Genomic DNA, 21,840 nt, shown 5'->3' on the forward strand with positions numbered 1-21,840 from the left:
GGAGAGGGGGGCAGCCTGGAGTGGGGAGAAAGAGCCCAGGCAAGGGAAGGCCACTCCTCCAGAGGACAGATCCAGTGTAGGGAGTGAGAACCTGGATGCGGAGAGGAGGGCATGCATGTGGATGCAACCTGAGGAGGTATGTCAGAGCCCAAGCAGGGAGAGGCAGGCATAGGAGTCCACATGGAGGGATGGCCTGGGGCCCGCGGGGAGGAGGAGCGCATCCCTGTGGGTGGGTGTCTCCATGAGTGGAGTCAGAGCCTGAATGGAGGGTGTTCATGTGGGGGAAGGGGTGGATGCAGTGGTGATGGCCAACTGGTTATGTATGGGGGGATAAATCAAATAAATATAACAAGGGTAATGGGAGCTCAGTTTCCTCACTGTTGGAGAAGGCAGTTACTAGCAAGAACAGGGAGAAGGCTAGAATAAACCCTGGATACCCTACAGTTAGAAGAATCAGTATGAACTTATGGATTTAAATATATATTTAGCTGCATTTTATTTATAAAAATATTTGATATAATATACAAAATAGATATACATGAATATACTTACATATACATTTTCACATATATGTACATGTACACATAAATTTGTGAATGTGTTTTCAGTGGGCCTGGGGGCAGTGACCCTCCAATGGCAACAGGTACACCTAATGCCCAGATCTTGGCTTTAATGTCATTTTCCACTAAAAATAATCAGGGATCCTTAGAGAAATGACTGATTTCAGGGCTGGGACAGACAAAGGACATGATGAGCCTAGAACATCTTGTGCCAGAAATCAAAGACATATTCAAAGGCTGATGAGGACATATCCAAAGAACACAGGAGCCAGGCTGAGGAGACGCTGGTGAAATTTAGAACACTTGGAGCTTCACAACAAATAATGTCAGTAACAAAGTATATCCCATTGAATACAGGAAGTTACGATCTCATAGTAAAAAAAAACAATGAAAAAAATGAAAATGTGATGAAGGATTTTTAGTTTCAAAGTACCTTCCATAAAATATTTATTAATTAAAAGAAAAAAACAAGCAACTTTAAGTAGAAAAGCTCAGAAGATATTGCTTACTCAAAGGATTAAAAAAAAAAAAAAAAAAAAAAAAAATCATTAGGCCAGGCACTGTGGCTCAAGCCTGTAATCCCAGCACTTTGGAAGGCTGAGGCAGGAGGGTGACTTGAGCCCGGGAGTTCAAGATCAGCCTGGGCAAGATAGTGAGACTCCCAACTCAAAAAAAAAAAAAAGATTAAAAAATTAGCTGGGTGTGGTGGAACATGCCTATGGGCCCGGCTAGTTGGGAAGTTGAGCTGGGAGGATTGCTTGAGCCCGGCAGGTCAAGGTTCCATGATCATACTACTGCACTCCAGCCTGGGCTACAGAGCGAGACAGTCTTTAAATAAATAAACATCAGGCCGGGCGCGGTGGCTCAAGCCTGTAATCCCAGCACTTTGGGAGGCAGAGACGGGGGGATCACAAGGTCAGGAGATCGAGACCATCCTGGCTAACACAGTGAAACCCCGTCTCTACTAAAAATACAAAAAACTAGCCGGGCGAGGTGGCGGGTGCCTGTGGTCCCAGCTACTCGGGAGGCTGAGGCAGGAGAATGGCGTAAACCCGGGAGGCGGAGCTTGCAGTGAGCTGAGATTCGGCCACTGCACTCCAGCCTGGGCGACAGAGGGAGACTCCGTCTCAAAAAAATAAAAAATAAAAAATAATAAAAAAAAAATAAATAAATAAACATCATTAGTAATGGCACATACTGAAATTGTGTGCTTATGATAGGACGCAATAAAAAGAACTCACCATCACTTCTGTGATATTCCTGTCTGTATTTGTTATGTACCTTAAGCCAGTATTTATTATGTCACAGTTTCTGGAGGTCAGGGACCTGAGAGTGGCTTAGTTTAATAGTTCTGGTTCCAGGTGTCCCATGAGGGTGTAGTCAATCTGTTGATTACAGCTACTGTCAACTCAAGGCTTAACGGAGGCTGGAGAATCCTTTTCCAAGTTGTCTCACTTGGTTGACAGGCTCTAATTTCTCACTAGTTGTTGGCTGGACACAACAGTTCCTTATGGGCCTATCCATATGGCTGCTTACAAAATGGAAGCTTGTTTACTAGAGCAAGTGATCCAAGAGATAACTTTCACAACCTAATCACTTCTGCTGTATGCTCGTGGTCACAAAGACCAATCCTGGTACAAGGTGGGAGATTACATGAGGATATGAATAACAGGAGGTGTGGCCAACTTGAAGGTTAGCTACCACACTGTTATCCCCTGATTTATAAGCTGAAGATAATCATAAACCCAAATCAATGCCTATTCTATAAAATAACTGGCCTACATTCTTCAGTGTGGCAAGGTCATAAAAATCAAGGAAGAGTGGAGAACTGTACCAGAATGAAAAAGGCTAAAGAGACGTGACAACTAAATGCAACATCAGATGCTGGACTGGATCCTTTTGCAATTAGGGACATTTTTGGGAGTACTGGCAAAAACTTGAATGGGTTTTCGAGGATTAGAAAGTTGCAGTGTACTGAGGTTAATTTCCTGATTGTATTGTGGTTTTCTAGGAGAATATTCTTATGTATAAAAATACCCAAAAAAGTGGTAGGGAGAGAGAGGAAATCAGGCCTGAAACTCACTCTCAAATGATTGGTAATGGGGAGGGAATGGTCTCTGTTTTGTAATGGTAACTTTTAGACAAGCTTGAGATTTTCAATTTAAAAATGTATATAAATTAAAAGGACCTATAAGAGAAATTTAAAATTGTCTAGGTTAAAATATTAGGTAGAATTATATGAAACTGCTATTTTTGTAGCTAAAAAGTGTAAATATTAGTGATCTCATATGGTAGCATTTAACATGAGAAAATTACAACAAACTAATCAACACCAAAGATAATGAAATTCTAGATTTACATAAGAATACAAAATGATTCTGTGCCCTTTCGAGGATCTCTCTCCTGTAGTTACTCACCCTGTCCAGTGCCCAGCATCTGTCTCTGCCATCAGCATACAGAGAATCTGCTGTGTAACGCCTGTCTGAGGAATGATCCTTCCTCAAGTTCATATTCCCCTCCCGAAACTGTCTTATTCCCCTGTACCTCTTTATAGTAACATTTTTTGAAAGAACGGCTTCTACTCCTGATGTCCTCTCACTTCCCATTTTTTCCTGAATTCATTCCAAGTGGGCTTCCAAGGTTACCACCCATAGAAACTCTCTCACCAGGGTCATTAATAACCTTCCTGTTGCCTAAGCTAATAACCATTTTTCTGCATTCAACACTGCTGCCCATTTTCCTTCTTGAAACACTGTTTTCTCTTAGCTCGCATGAAACCAACTCCTCTTGAGTTTCCTCCTATTTCCCTCTTTGCTTATATCCTTGTCCACTACAATTCAGAAAGGATCCATGATCATCTTTTAGAGATGTAAATCAGAGATGCAGCTCTCTACTTAAAACCCTCTGGATGGTTTCAGAGTAACAGCTAAGCTCCTGTGAGAGGTTCCCTGAGATCTGGCCCCTACCTACGCCTCACTCCATTCCATAGCACATGCTTCTGTGCCTTTGACCCAAGCTTCCGCTTGCATATTAGTCCATTTTTACACTGCTATAAAGAACTGCCTGAGACTGAGTGATTTACAAAGGAAAGGGGTTTGCTTGACTCACAGTTCAGCATGGCTAGAGAGGCCTCAGGAAATTTACAATCATGGAAAAGGGGAACAAGGACCTTCTTCACAAGGTGACAGGAAGGAGAAGTGACAAGCGAAGGGGAAGAGCTCCTTATAAAACCATCAGATATCAAGAGAACTCACTCACTATCATGAGAACAGAACGGGGAAAAACCATTCCCATGATTCAATTACCTCCACCTGGTCTCTCCCTTGACCCATGGGGATTATAATTCAAGATGAGATTTGAGCAGGGACACAAAGCCTAACCATATCAGCTTGCTTCTCAAACATGCCAAGTTTATTCCTGCCCTGGTCTTTTGTGTATGTTCTCTCTGCTTCAAACACTCTTCCCCAGTCATCTCATGTTGACTGCTCTTCTTCATTAAGTTCTCAGCTTAAACATTAACTTCTCAGAGAGAACTTTCCTTTAAGCCTAATTTAAAACAGCTCCTGACCTGTATCTGCTCCAATCACTCTCTCGCATTCCCCTGCTTTGTGTTCTTCAGGGCATTTACCCTAATATGAAACAGTCTTACTTATGTATTTATTAGGTCAATACCAGTCTGCCTACCCTAAAACAGAAGGGCCCTGGTGAACTTTGTCAGTCTTGTTCTTTACTGTGTCCCCAGTGACTAGAACAGTGCCGGACACATTGTAGGTGCTTAGGTATTTGGTGAATAAATGAATCACCTACTTTCTGTCTTAAGCTGTTAATGATTCCAACTATTAGATGACTTGTGGCTATGATAATAATTATAGATTCTTTAAAGGACCTCTATTCCAATCATCTTGTCCAACCTCAAACCAAATGAAGATGCTCTCCATCACACTGCTGGTAGAAGGTCATCTGCCTCTGCTTGAGTACTTGCAGTAATGGAGACCCAGGACTTTCAATCATGGGATGTTTACAGGCCATTGTCAATAGCTCTGGTTGTTAGAAAGATGTTCTCTTCAGGAACTCTAAATCTTCCTCCCTATATGTTCCACTTACTGGTCCCTGAAGCAACTCAAAAAGCGCTGCTTCACTTGACAGTGATTCAAATGTTACTTGAGGGAATGATCACATGATTCCTAATTCTCTTCTCTGAGATAAATACTCCCAGGTATCTCAACACTGCACGCGACATGAAAAATTATCCAACACTGCACATGAGAAAGGTCTGTGAAATTTTACCAGCTTGGTTTTCTAAAAAATAAAACCTTTCTAAGCATTTTATCTGGGAACTACAACACAAGAGTGCCCTTGGATATTCCGAGAATGTGGTCTCATTTCTCACAGCTGTCTTTCTGTTCTCTTAACAGCCTGGTTCTCTGCATCATACTCTTTCTGATACTGAGGGAACTGGGACAACTATAGACAGCCAGGCCTATATCTTTCCTGGGACAAAGCTTACCTTTTTCAGCATGTATTTTTCTATGTTTTCATTTCTAAACCAATTTTATATTTAGTAAGATAAGGGAAAACTTGAACTGCTCACGAATAAGCTTTGTGGCAAGGACTCTTTGCTGAGGGCACTAAACAACTTATTGCATGAGGATTCCATAAGTGAACACACAGTTTGGATCTTACTTCCCATTGGGCTTTGAATGTGTGTGCAGCACAGGAGGAAGAATGTCTGCCATGGCTAAACAGGCAGTATTTTAGTGATGATTTGTACCCTTCACGTGACGTAGAGTGTGTACGCAATAAATATTATTGAATGAAGCAGTGAGCAAGGGAATAAATGAACCAATTAACCAGATGATCCCAGAACTAATGCTCTAGCCCAAGCACCAGCAAGGCAGCCACGATCTGGACAGACAAGGCATGCCTCACAGCTCAGCAGTGGAAGGCATGGGATCAGATCCCAGGGCGCCTGATTCTCTGGCCTAGAATTCTTTCCATGGATTCATGCTACCTCTCTTTTTGGGCACCTGTGCAAATGAATTTCCAGTTAACTGGATAATTACAAAGGATTTTGTTTTTAATAACTAAGTCACCGATCAACTTCCCTACATCCATGTACCCTGAATGAGTATTCTAAGTCAATCACCATCAGCTCACAGCCTGGCAGTAACATACTTAGGGGTTAGCATGTGACCCAATCCCGGACATCTGGGCATGAGAAATTTGCTGAGTAGGTTCTGGGACTCCTTGCTCCTAAGGAGGAGACACAGAGTCAGTGTTTCCTTTCTTCCCTGGGCACTACTGTGTCTTACTGTGGCACCTGGAACTGCTGCGGCCATCTTGCTACCAGTCTGAGGATGGGGCAACACTGAGAGTGGGGCAGCAGAGAGGTGGAAAAATTTGCGCATTTTATGATCACACGAAGCCCCTGAATCCACCAACTCTGGAGCTTGCCCATATGCAATCTTTCAGGGAAGTAAGATAATAAATTATCTTACAGTTTAAACCAGTTGAGTTAGAGGTTCTCTTAGTTGGAACTGAAAGCATCCTAAGCAGTTCAGACCAGTTTTTGATAGAACCGTTTAAAAAGAGAACATCTGCTTCCTGCATTCCTTAAAAAATAATAAATCATAGGAAATAACATTTCTTCAACCAGTCACAGATATCATTCTGCTGGCAAATACCGAGCAAGGCTATAACATAATAATGTCCCTGGTTGTTTTAGTAATGCATTTGACATAAATAATCAAATACTCTATGTGAACAAGTTCTCAAACTTTTCAGTTTCAGAATCCCTTCACACTCTTAAAAGCATTACTGAAGACTCCAATTAGCTTTGGTTAATATGGATGATATCTAGTGATATTTACCATATAAGACATTAAGACAGACGTTTAAAACATCTTTATTAAAATAACACACCCAATACATGATAGCATAAACAACTTCTTAATGAAAAACAACTATATTTTTAAAACAAAAAAATCAGTGGCAAAAGAAGCAATGTTTCACTGCTTGCGAATCTTTTCTATATCTGGCTTAATAGAAGACAACTGGATTCTCAAAAATCTGCTTCTGCAGAATCTGTCATGATATACATTGTTCTGGTTGGAGTATATGAAGAAAATAGGGCCTCACAGAGATATGTGGTTGGAAAAGGAAACAGTGTAAGCCTTCAAATACTTTTATTTGATACTACAAGAAAATTTGACAAGTTTCTTAAAGGTTAGTTTCAATGTAGAACTGAAACTATATCAATGAACTTCTCATACTCTCTTATCCATTGATGCATGCTACACTTGGAATGAATGCTTTTTACCCATGCAAGAGTTTTTAACAGCATGTATTGGTCACTTGGAAAATACTGGTTCACCTAGATATGATGATCTTCTAAATGGTAACATATCTCATTATACATCAAAAAATCACATTTGTTAAGATTGCTACTGATCTCATAAAAAAATCTTAAGTATTGTTCATGGTGGTAGATATACGTTTTCAAAAATTCTGATTTTCACTTAAAAGATCTAACTTCATCATTGGTAACAAATACTGTAAACTGTTTTTCTTGAAGTGACAGGTTTACTTTGTTCATTTTTGAGAAAGTGTCTGTCAAATATCCAAGCCCAAAGAAACACAGTCTGTCTGTCAGTCATTATTTCAACTGGTGTTCAGTGAAAAAAGCAATGAGTTAGCTCACTAAAAAAAAAGCAATGAGTTAGCTCACAACTTAGACAATCACCACACAAGTCCTTTTCCTCAAGACAACCATAGTACTTTGAAATACAAGTTTTATGATAAGCAAGAAATGCTTTATGCATATTTTCCGTTTTGTCACAAAGAATACTAAAAAGACATGCATTCAAGTGTTGATAATTTTTACTGCTTTGTCAAGACTTAATAAAACTGGCATTTCTTTCTTTCTTCTCTCTCTTTTTTTTTGCTGTGAGTGTGTAAGAGTGAAGAAAATAATGATCACCAATAGACTTTGGTGCCACTGCCTTGCTATCACAGACCCAACGAAAGGGTCTTGGAACCAGGGCCTGCAGACCACATTTTGAGGGTTTTGCAGACCACATTTTGAGGACCGTTGCTTTATGTTTTCTATCTTTTCCCTCTTCTTCCTTTGGTGACAAGCTGCTAGCCATTTGCTCACATGGATATTTGCTACTCTCTCCATGCTTCCTGTGGGTGCTCCTCCACTTTTAGCTGAACCCAGTAGGTGCCCAGGTCAGGTAAATTCCGGATGCCTGGCTCAGCAGATTGTGTTATTGGACTTCCTGTCTGAGTCCCAAAGAAATGAATTTGAATGCCAGCTTTACTACTTAAAAGTAACTCTTATCTGCTCTGTTCAGAACAGAGGGCTCAGAAATAACACCACACATCTACAACCAGCTGATCTTTAACAAACCTGACAAAACAAGCAATGGGGAAAGGATTCTGTATTTAATAAATGGTGTTGGAAAAACTGGCTAGCCATATGCAGAAAACTGAAACTGGACCCCTTCCTTACACCTTATACAAAAATTAACTCCAGATGGATTAAAGACGTAAACGTAAGATTTGCAACCATAAAAATCCTAGAAGAAAACCTAGGCAATACCATTCAGGACACAGGCATGGGCAAACACTTCAGGACTAAAACACCAAAAGCAACAGCAACAAAAGCCAAAATAGACAAATGGGATCTAATTTAACTAAAGAGCTTCTGCACAGCAAAATAAATGATCATCAGAGTGAACATGCAACCTACAGAATGGGAGAAAATTTTTGCAATCTATCCATCTAACAAAGGTCTAATATCCAGAATCTACAAGGAACTTAAACAAATTTACGAGAAAAAAACAAACAAAAAAAGTGGGAGAAGGATATGAATAGACACTTCTCAAAGGAAGATATTTATGCAGCCAACAAATATATATATATAAAAGCTCATCATCACTGGACATTAGAGAAATGCAAATCAAAACCACAATGAGATACCATCTCATGCCAGTTAGAATGGTGATCATTTAAAAGTCAGAAAACAACAGATGCTGGAGAGGATGTGGAGAAATAAGAACGCTTTTACATTGTTGGTGGGAGTGTAAATTAGTTTGACCATTGTGGAAGACAGTGTGGCGATTCCTCAAGAATCTAGAACGAGAAATACCATTTGACCCAGCAATCCCATTACTGGGTATATATCCAAAGGATTATAAATCATTCTACTATAAAGACACATGCACATGTATGTTTATTGTGACACTATTCACAATAGCAAAGACTTGGAACCAACCCAAATGCCCATCAATGATAGACTGGATAAAGAAAATGTGGCACATATACACCATGGAATACCAGAAAGCCATAAAAAAGCATGAGTTCATGTCCTTTGTAGGGACATGGGCGATACTGGAAACCATCATTCTCAGCAAACACAGGAACAGAAAACCAAACATTGCATATTCTCACTCATAAGTGGGAGTTGAACAATGAGAACGCATGGACACAGGGAGGGCCTGTCGGGCGGCTGGGGGCTAAGGGAGGGATAGCATTAAGAGAAATACTTAACGTAGATGACGGGTTGATAGGTGCAGCAAACCAGCATGGCACAGGTATACTTATGTAACAAACCTACATATTCTGCACATGTATCCCAGAATTTAAAGTATAATTAAAAAAAAAAATGAACTACTGACTCGCTCCAGGACTCTTCTTATAAAATCAGAGGATGGAATCGGATGATCTCTAATCACCTTCCAGTTCTCAAATTTCATAGTCCTAATACACTAAACACACACATGCAAACACACACACACTCGCGTGTGCACACATGTGCGCACATTATGGGACATCCTGAAAATGCCACATTGCACCTCTCCACACAAGTCTGATTATCCCTTTGTATCTCTAGAAGTCATTATAGAGTGGTTTTGGGAATAAATAAGTATGTGAATAATTCAGATTACACCAGTTGAGTTTCTTATTATGGGACTGCAGGGAAACATATCCAAGGTTCCAGGTAAAAAAACAAAAATTAAAGGTTAAACAATAAATCTAATAAACAATAAACTAAATTTAATCACCTATATGACTTGTAAACAAACTAGTAACTGATTCTGTTATAGCATGACAAAGTCTAAGAGTTAAAACTGTTCAAAACAAGTAAAAGCAAAATCTTTAGGCCAATAGGAATAAAAATGAACAGATAAGAGTGTGCAAAACAAAGTTACTGGCCTAAGAAGCTTCAATATAATTTTATGTAGAGTTGTCAAAAGCCATCTAAAGTTATATTTTTTGTTCTTTTTCTATCTGTTAAACATTTACTGATGTTTCTGAGATTATCAGAACAATTTTCCTAGCTCTATTCTATTATCAAAATTAAGTGTATTTGAGCACACTAACTCTATTTAATTTACTTTTGTATTTTCAAATAACATGATAAATGAGATACCAATTTAGCTATTTATGTTTTGAAATAAACCTGAAAGAATTTTATTTTAAAAAACTAATACATTTCTCTGATGTATAACGCTTAAAAAGCATGAATTGATTTTATGTTGACATTAATACATTTTTAACATAAAGAGTAAAATAAAATTGTTAAGTCAGGAGAGTCTCAATTACTTTTCTGTTCTGAATAAGGACAGGATACATATTATTCAGACATTTCAGGATTTAATTACGATTCTGGTGACATCACACATACGGAATAGAAACTGTGACCCTTTAGTAACGGATGTAAAACCATCTTATAAAGAGTGTTTTTGCAAGTTAACAGAAAGTGGGTTTGAGAGGCAAGGTTTTTAAGAATACACAAATTTCTACTCTTTCCAAGTAAGATCAAACCACAATAGTTTTCTAAAATCATAGGATTCTAAAAGTAAGTTAAATATAAAATCAAAGCAAATCCTCTTTTAGAGTTTCATGTATTTGGAAATAATAGGCAAATGCAAATCAGGAAATCATGGTTCTCCTCTAGTTCTGTTGATCAAGGGACTTCAAGAGCTAATTACCTATGGGAGGAAATTCTCTCATCAAGAGCTTCAGACATTTGGTAGCAGTAGGGAATCTAAAATCAGAAAACCATAGTCCATTTTAGCCTGTCCTTCTAATACAATGTGTAACTTAACTAATAAGGATGGCAGTAGTTTGCCAGTTGGGAAAATCAAGAGATGTCTGCCCAGAACTCTGAGCTGCTACACCTAAAACTGAAAATAAACCATAGTAAAGTAAAAACTTACAAATACTTATCATTTGCCTTGCCATTTGCTCCAATTTGTTAATCTTTGCATCTCTCCCTCACAATTACTGCACAAAATTCCTACAAGAGTTAAAATTGTTGAATGCCAAATATTCCTCATTCATAATTTAATGTTATTAGTATCATGGTAGGGACTGGGGATACAAAGACAGATAGGCCTTGCCCTCAGGAACTCAAAGTCTCTTTAGATTAGTTTTAGATTAACAATACCACATAGTGGGTTCCATTTAACAAGGACTTTCTGTTCCCATAAAATTGGGAGCGATAACAGAAAGATGTTCATAAACAATGAGCAGATCTTTAATCATGAAAATAGAATGCAACTGATTTCCAAAGTATGATTTCTCAAATTTCTTCATAAGACCCTAAGGAAAATAAGTAATAATATCAAAATACTTAACATGGAAAATTACTTATATAATATTAAAAGATCCATTGGCAAATTTTAAACACAATTTGGACTTAATGGAGTTTGTACTTTTTAAGGTTCTGAGTAACATGCAAAGGGCAGTGTGACTATATTTAAACATAAAATTGAAATGTGTTTTCTTGTATTTCAGCCAAAAGTTTATCTTAACTGAAAAGACTTCTAGTAGATGCTTAGAGAAGACAAGGGCTATAAATACATCGTACCTGGACATTCATCTTCGTTGTACAGAAGGAATGGTTGTCAGGAAGCCACGGTGACACAGCACAAGGCTCAATAATCACTCCATCTGCCCCAAATCCTCCCACTCACCTTCCATACACAAAACTGATGATAATTTGGTAAACTAACAAAATAATGAAAGGTTAAACCACTAAGAAATGTGGTTCTGGTACACAGAGCAAGGAAAACCAATGAGTAATACCCCTCATATGACCACATCAGATATCTAAATCTGCTCCCCCAGATTAACCTGCTTGCTCATGTAAAGGGTAAGAGTGTCTTATGAGACAAGAATACATTTAAAAACCATAAAGTCTTCATCTCTGTCAGTAAAGAATGTTTTCCCTTTAATCTGACATGAATCCTTAGAAAATGTTTAAACACAAATGTTAAATAATCTATTTAACTTGGGCTCCTTTAGTTTAGAGAAAGTTAAAGAAATTTAACTTACTTGCTTTTTAAATCAAGAGCTGAAAAAACCTAAATTATTGAATCTCTCTAATCTAAAACTTCTTGAGGCTCAAACATATCTTAGGTTTCCCATTATTGTCTGAAACTCACCACCTTAGCTCCCAAACTTGCCCTTGTTGTATATTTGCTATCCTGGCAACTTGCCACTATAGCTGGTCAATCAAGCTATAAAACCCCTGTTCTCTCAAATACTCCTGAAACCCAATCCACTAACAAGTTTTTGAGAAGACTTACAGATTCCACCTTTGTAAAAAGAATACCCCATCTCTATTTCAACTGCCAACAGCAGACTTCAATCACTTTCTTGTCCTGATGTTTCCAACAGATAGGTTTATCGCCCTTCCTCTAATCCACTCTCCACATTACTTCCAGAGTGACCTTTCCAAAATGCAAATGTAAGCCTATCGCTCCCCTGTTTAGAACACAGCTTTTAGGATAAGGGCAATACTCTCTCCCTTAGTATTTCTTGCTGATCTTGTTTCTACCCGTCCCTTGGATTAAACACACTGAACTATGCATGGGTCTCCAAAAGTGGTGCAACAGGACCACCTCCCCATGCAAAGGGAGTACTTAAGCTCTGACATGAGCCCATGAAAGCTGTCGTACATGGCATGCTTTGTACTCACCAAAATAAAATGGGCAATACGTTAAATTGTAAAAAACAAAAAACAAAAAACACAAAAAACAAAACAAAAACAAAAACAAAAAAAACCCAGTCGTTTTAGATACCTTAAGTTAGAAACATGAGCACCCATAACTAAATTTCATTTGTCATTCCATATGTGCTAAAAACATTCAGGATAGCCCTCCCCCCAAATTTTTACAAATTCACTTTGTTCCAATATATTTTTCTTGTTTAACTATAGCAGATGCTATTGTAGATAGTATTCAAATGAAGAGGCATTCACTTTTCTCAGTTGGTCCTTCATTTGTCTGATGGCTTTTTCATTTTGACTTTCAGCTGGGGACTTCTTACTATTTTCTTCCCTCACATGCTTATCCCAGCTCCCAGTTCAATGGAAATAATGGAAGCCTATTTTCCAAGGCCTGCATTTATTTTATCCACTATGGATGTACAACAGAAACCACTCGCTCCTCTTCTCTTTCTGTAATTATCCCCAACAGGAGTCATTCACATGTCTTTCACTCATTCAACAAACAGTAAGTGCCTAGATGCCAGGAACAGAGCTAAGTTTTCTAATTCTTGTGGTTCCAGAAAAGATGCATTCATATAAATCCAAACTGTGAAGTCACCCACAGTAAGAAATACATGTTGCATGGCAAACTGGTACACACATGCTAAACTTTTGCACAGAAACATAAGTTTCATGAAACAAGACTTACTCATAATATGTGCCTTGTGGTCATACTTTATATTGTATTCAGTTCAGTGCTATTTCATTTCACTGCATAGGCCTACTAAATTAATTTCATGACTAATTTTCAGAATTGTCCGAAAAACACTGACCTAGAATATGTATGACAGGAACTTGTGTTTGGGAGTAATTACTGTACGTTTTTTAGAGCTATAAATACCCTGGAGGGGATACAGAAAGGATAGTGAGGGAGAAAGAAGAAAAGCAAAAGGCAGGCAAAAATACATGGGGAGTGGAGAAAGGTAATTAGAAATAGAAAAGATATCTGGAAAAAGTCAAAGATGCAAGAGGGAAAAGAGAAAAGAAAGCAAATGTCAGGATGAAAGAGGAAGAAAGCCTATCTTGGTAATTTCTGGAGTGAGAGGAGAGGTCATATTCCAGTTTCCTTGGGCTGAGGAGCTCTTATCACTTATTATCTCCACCGGTGGAGGGAATTAGCTGATTAATCATTGATCACTGCCTCTGAGCTGCTCTAATCCTTAAACGTTTAAAGACTGTATTCCAGGTGTTTGGAAAAGATAACAAGAATTATCCATTAAGGGGGAAATACTTATTCGGCTTGCTGCACAGAGACCACAGCAGTATCTACAAAGTTCCAGATGAAATCAATGGAGGTTGGAGGTCCGGGGTATGACTTGTATGTGAAGAATGTGTTACTGAAAATTAACATCATGAAAAGTAAATGAAGTTGAGTTAATCATGGCCGTTGTGTCATGCTCATCTCATCAGTGTGAAGAAAGGCTCTAATTCTGTGTAACAGCATGCTCTGATTTATAAAACACTTGCCCTGGTAGAAGCCTACACCAAGGGACATAAACCCAGTCTTGAATAAGTACCACTTTTTATGAGAGATTCTTAGGGGACAAATGCAACCATATGGTCCTAAAACTGTAAGTGCACTTGTTATTATTATTATTATTATTTGAGATGGAGTCTCACTCTGCAGCCCAGGCTGGAGTGCAGTGGCATGATCTCGGCTCACTGGAACCTCCACCTCCTGGGTTCAAGCAATTCTCCAGCCTCAGCTTCCTGAGTAGCTGGGATTATAGGCGCCTGCCACCATGCCTGGCTAATTTTTGTATTTTTAGTAGAGATGGGGTTTCACCATACTGGTCAGGCTGGTCTCGAACTTCTAACCTCAGATGATCCACTCGCCTCCGCCTCCCAAACTGCTGGGATTACAGGTATGAACCACCATGCCTGGTCAAGTACACTTGTTTACCCTGCATTACATGTCAGTTTATCCTGAGCTGGAAGAATCCTAAAATACACAGTATTTATACAAACTCTATGTTATATTTTGAACTATTTCTTAGAGGTGATTTTTTAAATGAGACATATTCCTGGAATAGGTGAACCATAGAAAAGCAAGCACTAATGATATGTGTTCATGCCTTTTAACCTACCACTGATTGGCATTTGTTGCTTAGTTAAAATCTCTCAAGAACTGGTAGGAGTGTAAAATGAGAACATGTTGGTCTTGCATGAATATAGTGAATCACCGCCTGGCCCCACAGCACCCGTCTGCCAGGCACAGCAAGTCCTGCCACTCCAGTTCTTCTCACCTGGCATGGTCACAGGTGCAGTAGAGGCAGACTAAAGGGGAAAAAATGCTAATAACTTGGTGTGTTTGTTTGTTTTTTTTCTCTCAGAAGGCAGCAGGGGAACAAAGAAACAGGAGGGGCAAAGGGTTTACAAGGAAGAAACACAACAGAGAAAGAACTAAAAAGTGTTCAAGGATGCCCCCTTGAAAACCAGTGGGACACGGAGGGGGCATTCTAGGGATGCTCATGGGGCCTCAGCCAGGCCCTGATGGTCATGGGTGTGAGTGGGGGTGAGAGTCAGTGCATTTCAGTAAATATTTACTGAGCACTCAATTTAAGTTACTGTTCTAGAGACACAAAGATGAGTTGCCCTCTAAAAATATACAACCTTGTAGGATTATAACAACCCTAAATATCAGCAACACTGTTCCAGTGATGGCTAAACAACCTCCATGTGATGTTACCAAATGAGTCAAGCAAAGTATGCTTGCCCAGGAAACTTAAGTGTGTCTACATTAGGGACAGTATGTTAGGTACTGCGGAAAGAATAAAGGTTATGTTCTCCTTAAGTATCTTTTAAAACTCAAGATCAACAGAGCAGAAATATTAGAATTTCTGAATATTTCTGAATATAGAGGTGTCTACAAATCCAGGTCATGTTAGATGCCCAAAATGAGGTCTGTTAATGCTAATAATCCAGCATTGCTACCCCAGTGATTGGAAAGCAGCTGGTAACAACAGGCACTGATAGCTTAGTGATGGAGATCATGGGCTCTGGAGCCATCCTGTGCAGGTTTAAATCCTGGTTCCTCTACTTGCTAGCTGTATGATCTTGGGCAAGTTACATAACTTCTCTGTGCCTCAGTTTCCCCATTTATAAAATGGAGATGATAATAAGATCTACTTTATAGGGTTATTGTGAGAACTTAGAACAGGCTATGGTACACAGAACAGCGCCCATCACACAGTGTGGTCAGTCAATGTTGGCTGATGCCATTTCTCCCTGATCACCACCCCTATACTCAGGGAGGGGTTATGACTCACAGGGAGGGGTCACACTCACACAAACTACAGCTTAGGGTGTTTGGGCTGACAGTACAGACATTGACCAATTTGGGGTTTAACATCCACTTCTAAGCAATGTCCTGCAAGACCGTGGTTGAAAGCGTCCAGCTGTCCATCCGTGTTTCTGCATGCTCATTTCAAGAGCCCCTGTTCCACTGGCTTCTTGCCAATTATTTACTGTCAATATTTTTTACATTTGGTGTTATAAATACTTCATATTTAGAAAAGAAAAAAAACAGTTTCTTCACAATTTCAAGAAAAACTGGTAAGATGAACTATCCAGAGATGGGTAGATGCGTATGTGTATGAACTTAAACTTATTATGACTCTTAAATATACTAGAAAACAAAACATAGCAGGAGGAGAATTTCAAGAATCCCATATAAATGTAATTTCTCTTGGTTGTGGCATAGCTTTAGAAATCTAAAAATGAATAGTCAACATTTTAAGAACCTGGCTAGAAAGCTCGTCCCTGTGCACATGTGCGTGCACACACACACATATCCCGAAAAACACCAAAAACATTCTTGGGCAGTTGCCATGACAACATAATGCTGAGCTACCAAGCTCTTTGTTATCTTGCGAAAATGCTGTATAAAAACACCCTTATGACAGATTCTTTACTAATTAAGTGGAAAAGGTTAAAGAATTCTAGATTCACGTGGTTTTCATCTATACTAGGACTCAAAGGCAAATGCTAAATATTTTAAGAAAAAGAATGTGAAGGTAGTAACCGTAAGATGAATTACAGATCAAATCAGAAATAATGTTGAAGAAAACAGTGGGGAATGTTTTGCTTTTATTTTGTATGCTATGTTCATTTCATCATCTCCTCATAAGTTGTATCATATTATTTTAATGAAATAATCACTTTGTATAATACAATTTGGTTAACAGAATCTCTTACTAGCACATTTAAAAAGTTTCCTTCCTTGGCCATATCTATGCCAATTCATTTGAGAGCCCACAGTTCCATATGCTAAATAGTTATAACAAAACAAAGTGGTCTCTAAATTAATAGGGGCTTATATACCAAACAAAAAAAAAGAGGAAAAAAAGAAAAAATAGTGTTGGGGAGAGAAAGGAGGATAAACAGTGTTTTTGAAGGCTGTGATAAAATACGGTCTAGAGTTCTTTCCACTTCTCTGATTAGCCATCTCTGTTTCCCTTGTAGGTTTTTCTATGTCTCTGTCTCAGACATTAGACCCGGATCCCTACCAAGATCAGCTGTAGAATGTTCTCACTGTAGTCTCGCTTCCTAGGCAGTCTCATCCTTAACTGGTGACTTTCCTTATTACTCATGAGCATTTACATCCCCAGCCCAGGTTCTCTTTTGAGTTCCAGATTGGTTGATCCAATTGCCTCCTAAACGTCTCCACTTTGATGCTACATTAAAGGCAAACCAGTCCTCTTGCAGTGCTGCTGACCTCAGTGAATGGTAGCTTTGAATGGTCCTAACACAGACATACTCAATACCTATGTGTTGAATGAGTAGGTGAATGAATGAATAAATCAATCAAAACTGTTACACAAACCAAAAAACCTAAGGGTCATCCTTAATAACACCCTCTTGCTCCCCATTCTCTGAGTCAGGATCTAAGTTCTGTCCATTTCACCACTTATTTTCCAGATCCATCCCATTCTCAAAATCCCCACAGCCACTACTCTCTAAAAGTCTTTTACTGGATTACTGTAACACTAATTACTATGAGCCATTACTAATAGTAATTACTGTGAGCCATCAATTAAGAACCTGCAGATGTGAGATACAGAGAAGTTAGGCAATCAATACCTATTCAAATAAACAATTAATTGATCAAACTGATTAAACTGATTTAAGAAAAAGGAAGAGAACGTTTATTAAATGTCAAGCGTATGCCAGACACTGCTCTAGGTGCCTCACATATACTACCTCACTGAATTTCCACAGTGAATTTTTTTTTTGGAGATGGAGTCTCGCTCTGTCACCCAAGCTGGAGTGCAGTGGCGCAATCTCGGCTCACTGCAACCTCCGCCTCCCGAGTTCAAGCAATTCTACTGTCTCCGCCTCCCAAGTAGCTGGAATTACAGGCATGCACCACCATGCCTGGATAATTTTTGTATTTTAAGTGGCCACAGGGTTTCATGATGTTGGCCAGGCTGGTCTCGAACACCTGACCTAAGGTGATCCACCCGCCTCAACTTCCCAAAGTGTTGGGATTACAGGCGTGAGCTACCGTGCCCCGCCCACCATGACCCATTTTATGGAAGCAACTCAACTGAGCATATGGCATCAGAGGAGCCTCTTCTGGTCACAACCCTTTCCTTTGTTAGGTCCCAACAAGCAGTTAGTAACGATGACTATGAAGAGGATGATGACGGTGATCACAACTATTTGAGAATGTATTCTAGACACTACTCTAAGCACTTTGTGTGCATTATTTCATTTGAGTCTCATCACCGTCTTACAAAGTAGGTGCTATTATTCCCTTTTGCAGATGAGGAAACTGAACCACATAGCAGTTAAGTTATTTGCTCAAGGTAAAAAACTGGAAAGTAGTATGATTTGAACATAGTTCTGTTTATTTAAGACTTTACAAAACAACTGTTTAACTTACAGCAAGTTATTAGAACTGATGGGGATATATAGCTAGAAGAGACAAATCCATCCATATCCTCAAAGGTCTTGTATTAAACTTGAGCATGTCTCCAGGATCAGACCTGTTTCACCATCCCACTTCTACCCAGTGGAGGGCAGAGTTCATGGTCAGAAACCTCCACCAATGCCAAACCCACCTCCAAAGATGCATTTCAGGACCATTAGGGCTGCCAACCTCTTCCCTATCCCTCAGAGACCCAGTTTTCCTTGAGTAAGGTACCTCGAGGAGATACTTTGGTGCTTATACTAATTTGGTGACAAGAGTGAATCTTTTTCTTAAAAAGTCTTTAAAGAAAGCCCTATGAGTGGTGTGAATACAAAGATTTCTTTAAAGATCTAATCTAGTACTTACAGTTTTATAACTCCATCTGAGCACCTGGAACAGGGCTGCTGGCTATTCTTGTCTTGTTTATGTTGACTCTGCCCCAGCTGAACAAATCTACAAATTACAATGGATAAGAGTAAGCTGAAGAAGGGAGTACTTGCAATTAATTCAGTAGATCACACAAAATGGTGTAAGCTTTCAAATGACAGTAGTATGCTTATTTCAGAAAAGCACCTAAGAGTACTGTATGTAACATAAGACTTTGCCCTACTTTAAAGTGGGCTTGTTAAAAGTAGGAAAAGGGATTCTACTTAAAATGTAAGTCATAACCATGGATAAAAGAATGAAATCAAATGTGCATGCCATTGAACTTCTATTAATTTAAACATGGTGCAGAACTTGAACAGAAATGTTCCTGAAGCCAGGAAGATGATCTCGCAGAGCCTCACACATCTAAGGGTGACACGTATCTAATGCGTGACATGCAGGAAGCGTGGGGAATCACACAGGATGGTGCTGGCAGTGAGACAAGTGACATGGAATTCCTTTCCATTTTTTTAACTATTTAAAAATATTTTCTTTGAAGACTACGAAAAAGTTTACCATTTGCTTCTCATTAGCTTTTTAAAAGGTCAAGAAAGTGTTACAGAAACTACCAATTATTGTATCATTACAGTGCTACTGAAAAACTTTCAAACAGCTTACTTTTATCCAACTTTTATCTTCAGCAAGTAAAAAAATGTTGATCCATTTTTTGGGAAGAATGCCACATAGTACTGATTACTTGCACAGAACTTCAAACTTCCCAAATCAGGTGTACAATCACTGCCAGAGTTTTCTGAAAACTGGCAAGTGTATGAAGCTTTGAGGAAGTAAGTACAAAGCTTTCAGGTCTGGTCAAATAGCAAACCAAAGGCACTAGAAAAGGTGAGGGAAAAGGAAGACATAGACAGCGGGGCTCAGCAATTACAATAAAACTACAAAACCGAGAAATCCTTAGGAGTCCAAAGGTGGGCAAGGCCTAATGTAGGAAAAACAGGCAGAAGAATGGGAAGCTGGAAGACAGGCTGCAGAAACCACTTCTAGCTGTGTGGTTTCCCTTCTCCACAGTGCTCTGTGGTAGGCCAGGTGGGAGCTGTTACATGCAAGCCAGGCTAGGTCGCTGTCTACTATGTGCACAAACATAGCCAGCCAACTGACTGCAGAAATGGGGTGGCAGGGGCACCTGCCAATTCAGTGCAGAACTACCTGGACTCTAGCCCTGCCCTGAAACTCTCCCCTTGGGATCAGAGGAGGCACTAAGAAAGCTCCAGAGCCTAGCTGAGTCAAAAGTGGGTGCCAATCAGTCCCTGAAAATCCCCTGGTCACCCTCTGGCACAGTTACCCCACAGATACTGATGGAGGGAGGATTCCTCCGCCTACTGCAATGCCCATGGCAGATGGAGAGGGGAGATGTTCCAGGGCAGGCAAGGCAGGGAGGGAGAAGCCCAGTAAGGGGAGTGTGCCCACAGGAAGGGGTACTCACAGGGAAAGAATTGGTCAGTCCCCTGTTTCTCCCCTTCCCCCAAGGTCTGCATCATAAGCAGAGGCAGCTGATTATGATCAAGAGAACAAAAAGGAGGGAACAGCCTAAAATCCCATGGTACCCAGAAACACAGGCTATGACTCCCGGATAAGGCACCAAATGGCTCTGCTTGCTGCGCTGTTAGCCTATAAAAGGGGATAATATCTTTTTAATCTACTACAGAATTGTCTGAAGAACAAACAAAAGAGTGTAAAGTGTTATATAATGAAAGGAGGTATTATCTTCAGAATATCAAACACAGAATTTTATTCTAGGACATGGGTTCCTCCCTCCCCTGAAGTAACCCCTTCAATCCTTGGCATATACACTCAGGCCCTCTGCAATAAACAAAGTCATATTACTCAGTCACTAACTTCAGATAATTCATTCTTCAGGCAACATGGTTTGTAAAGGCCCACTTCAACTACCACAGAGTCTGGCTACAGAGTTCTGACAGCCATGATGAATAAGTACTGTGTGTTTGTGTGTCAGAGTGAGGAGGGTGTGGCTGTGCTGTGATGACTAAATTGGCTTCCAGTCAATGACGCATATTCAAAAGAGTGCAAGTTACAGGAGCTGCTTTGGCAGTCAGAAAATGCTGTGCATTTTATATTTTATATATTATAGAGTAGTTTTTATTAATTGAAACGAAAAGCTGACAATATCTAATTCAATGGATTCTGTAAATGAAATGCCCTCATTTAAAAATAACTGAAGGTCAGTGCTCATTTTATATTATACAATTTACATTTTACACACAGATTTACAAATTTGTATAAGTGGAACTGTATTCATATGCAATAACCAAGTCTTCTAAATCCATGTATTAAGCTGAGGAGGTGTTTGCAATGTTCTCATCAGGCTCATGGGGATTTCTGAGTGAAGGATTCTTTTGAGAATCTGCTATCCTCTCAAAAGGACACACATACACACGAAAATATGCACAAAATTTCAGAGAATGCCTTATGGGTATCCCCTCCTTTCAACTAGATTTTCCTAATAAATGCCTATAACATTGTGAATTAGCACCTTATTATTACTGTTTTCTTTTTCCTCCTCAGTCACCACTCCCACCAGCATCTAGGACCTAAGGTAATGCAAGGTCCTCATTTGTTAACATCTCAGATTTATTTTGTGAGAAGGGACTTTGATCTTGAGTATTTAGAAATGCAGGAATGTACTGGTACTTTGGTTTGTAGTTTACATATGAGCAGTGCAGATACCTGCATGCATCATAAATTTTTATCATTGAGGGGCAAAGTCTCAGGCATTTAGCACTTTAACCCCATATATAAATCAAAGTTTCACAATTTGACTGCCTCAATGCTGAAACTGCATTTTAAGTGGAATTCATTTTCTTCTGTATTGTTGACTATTTTCATTTCTTAGAAGTTATACTAGG

General features: G+C 39.3%; 1 protein-coding gene across 2 annotated transcripts in view; it reads right to left on the reverse strand.

Moving 5' to 3' along the window:
- The window catches only part of FIG4 (FIG4 phosphoinositide 5-phosphatase), a 127,541-nt gene that overhangs the window by 9,937 nt on the left and 95,764 nt on the right, over positions 1–21,840 (reverse strand). For both annotated transcript variants that reach the window (XM_023206015.3, XM_023206016.2), the window contains exon 22: positions 18,902–18,988. In XM_023206015.3, the coding sequence (XP_023061783.1) occupies positions 18,902–18,988 (87 nt within the window). The remainder of the gene's footprint in view (positions 1–18,901; positions 18,989–21,840) is intronic.

The sequence above is a fragment of the Piliocolobus tephrosceles genome, chromosome 5 (genome assembly GCF_002776525.5).
Source record: "Piliocolobus tephrosceles isolate RC106 chromosome 5, ASM277652v3, whole genome shotgun sequence".
Classification (NCBI taxonomy): domain Eukaryota; kingdom Metazoa; phylum Chordata; class Mammalia; order Primates; family Cercopithecidae; genus Piliocolobus; species Piliocolobus tephrosceles.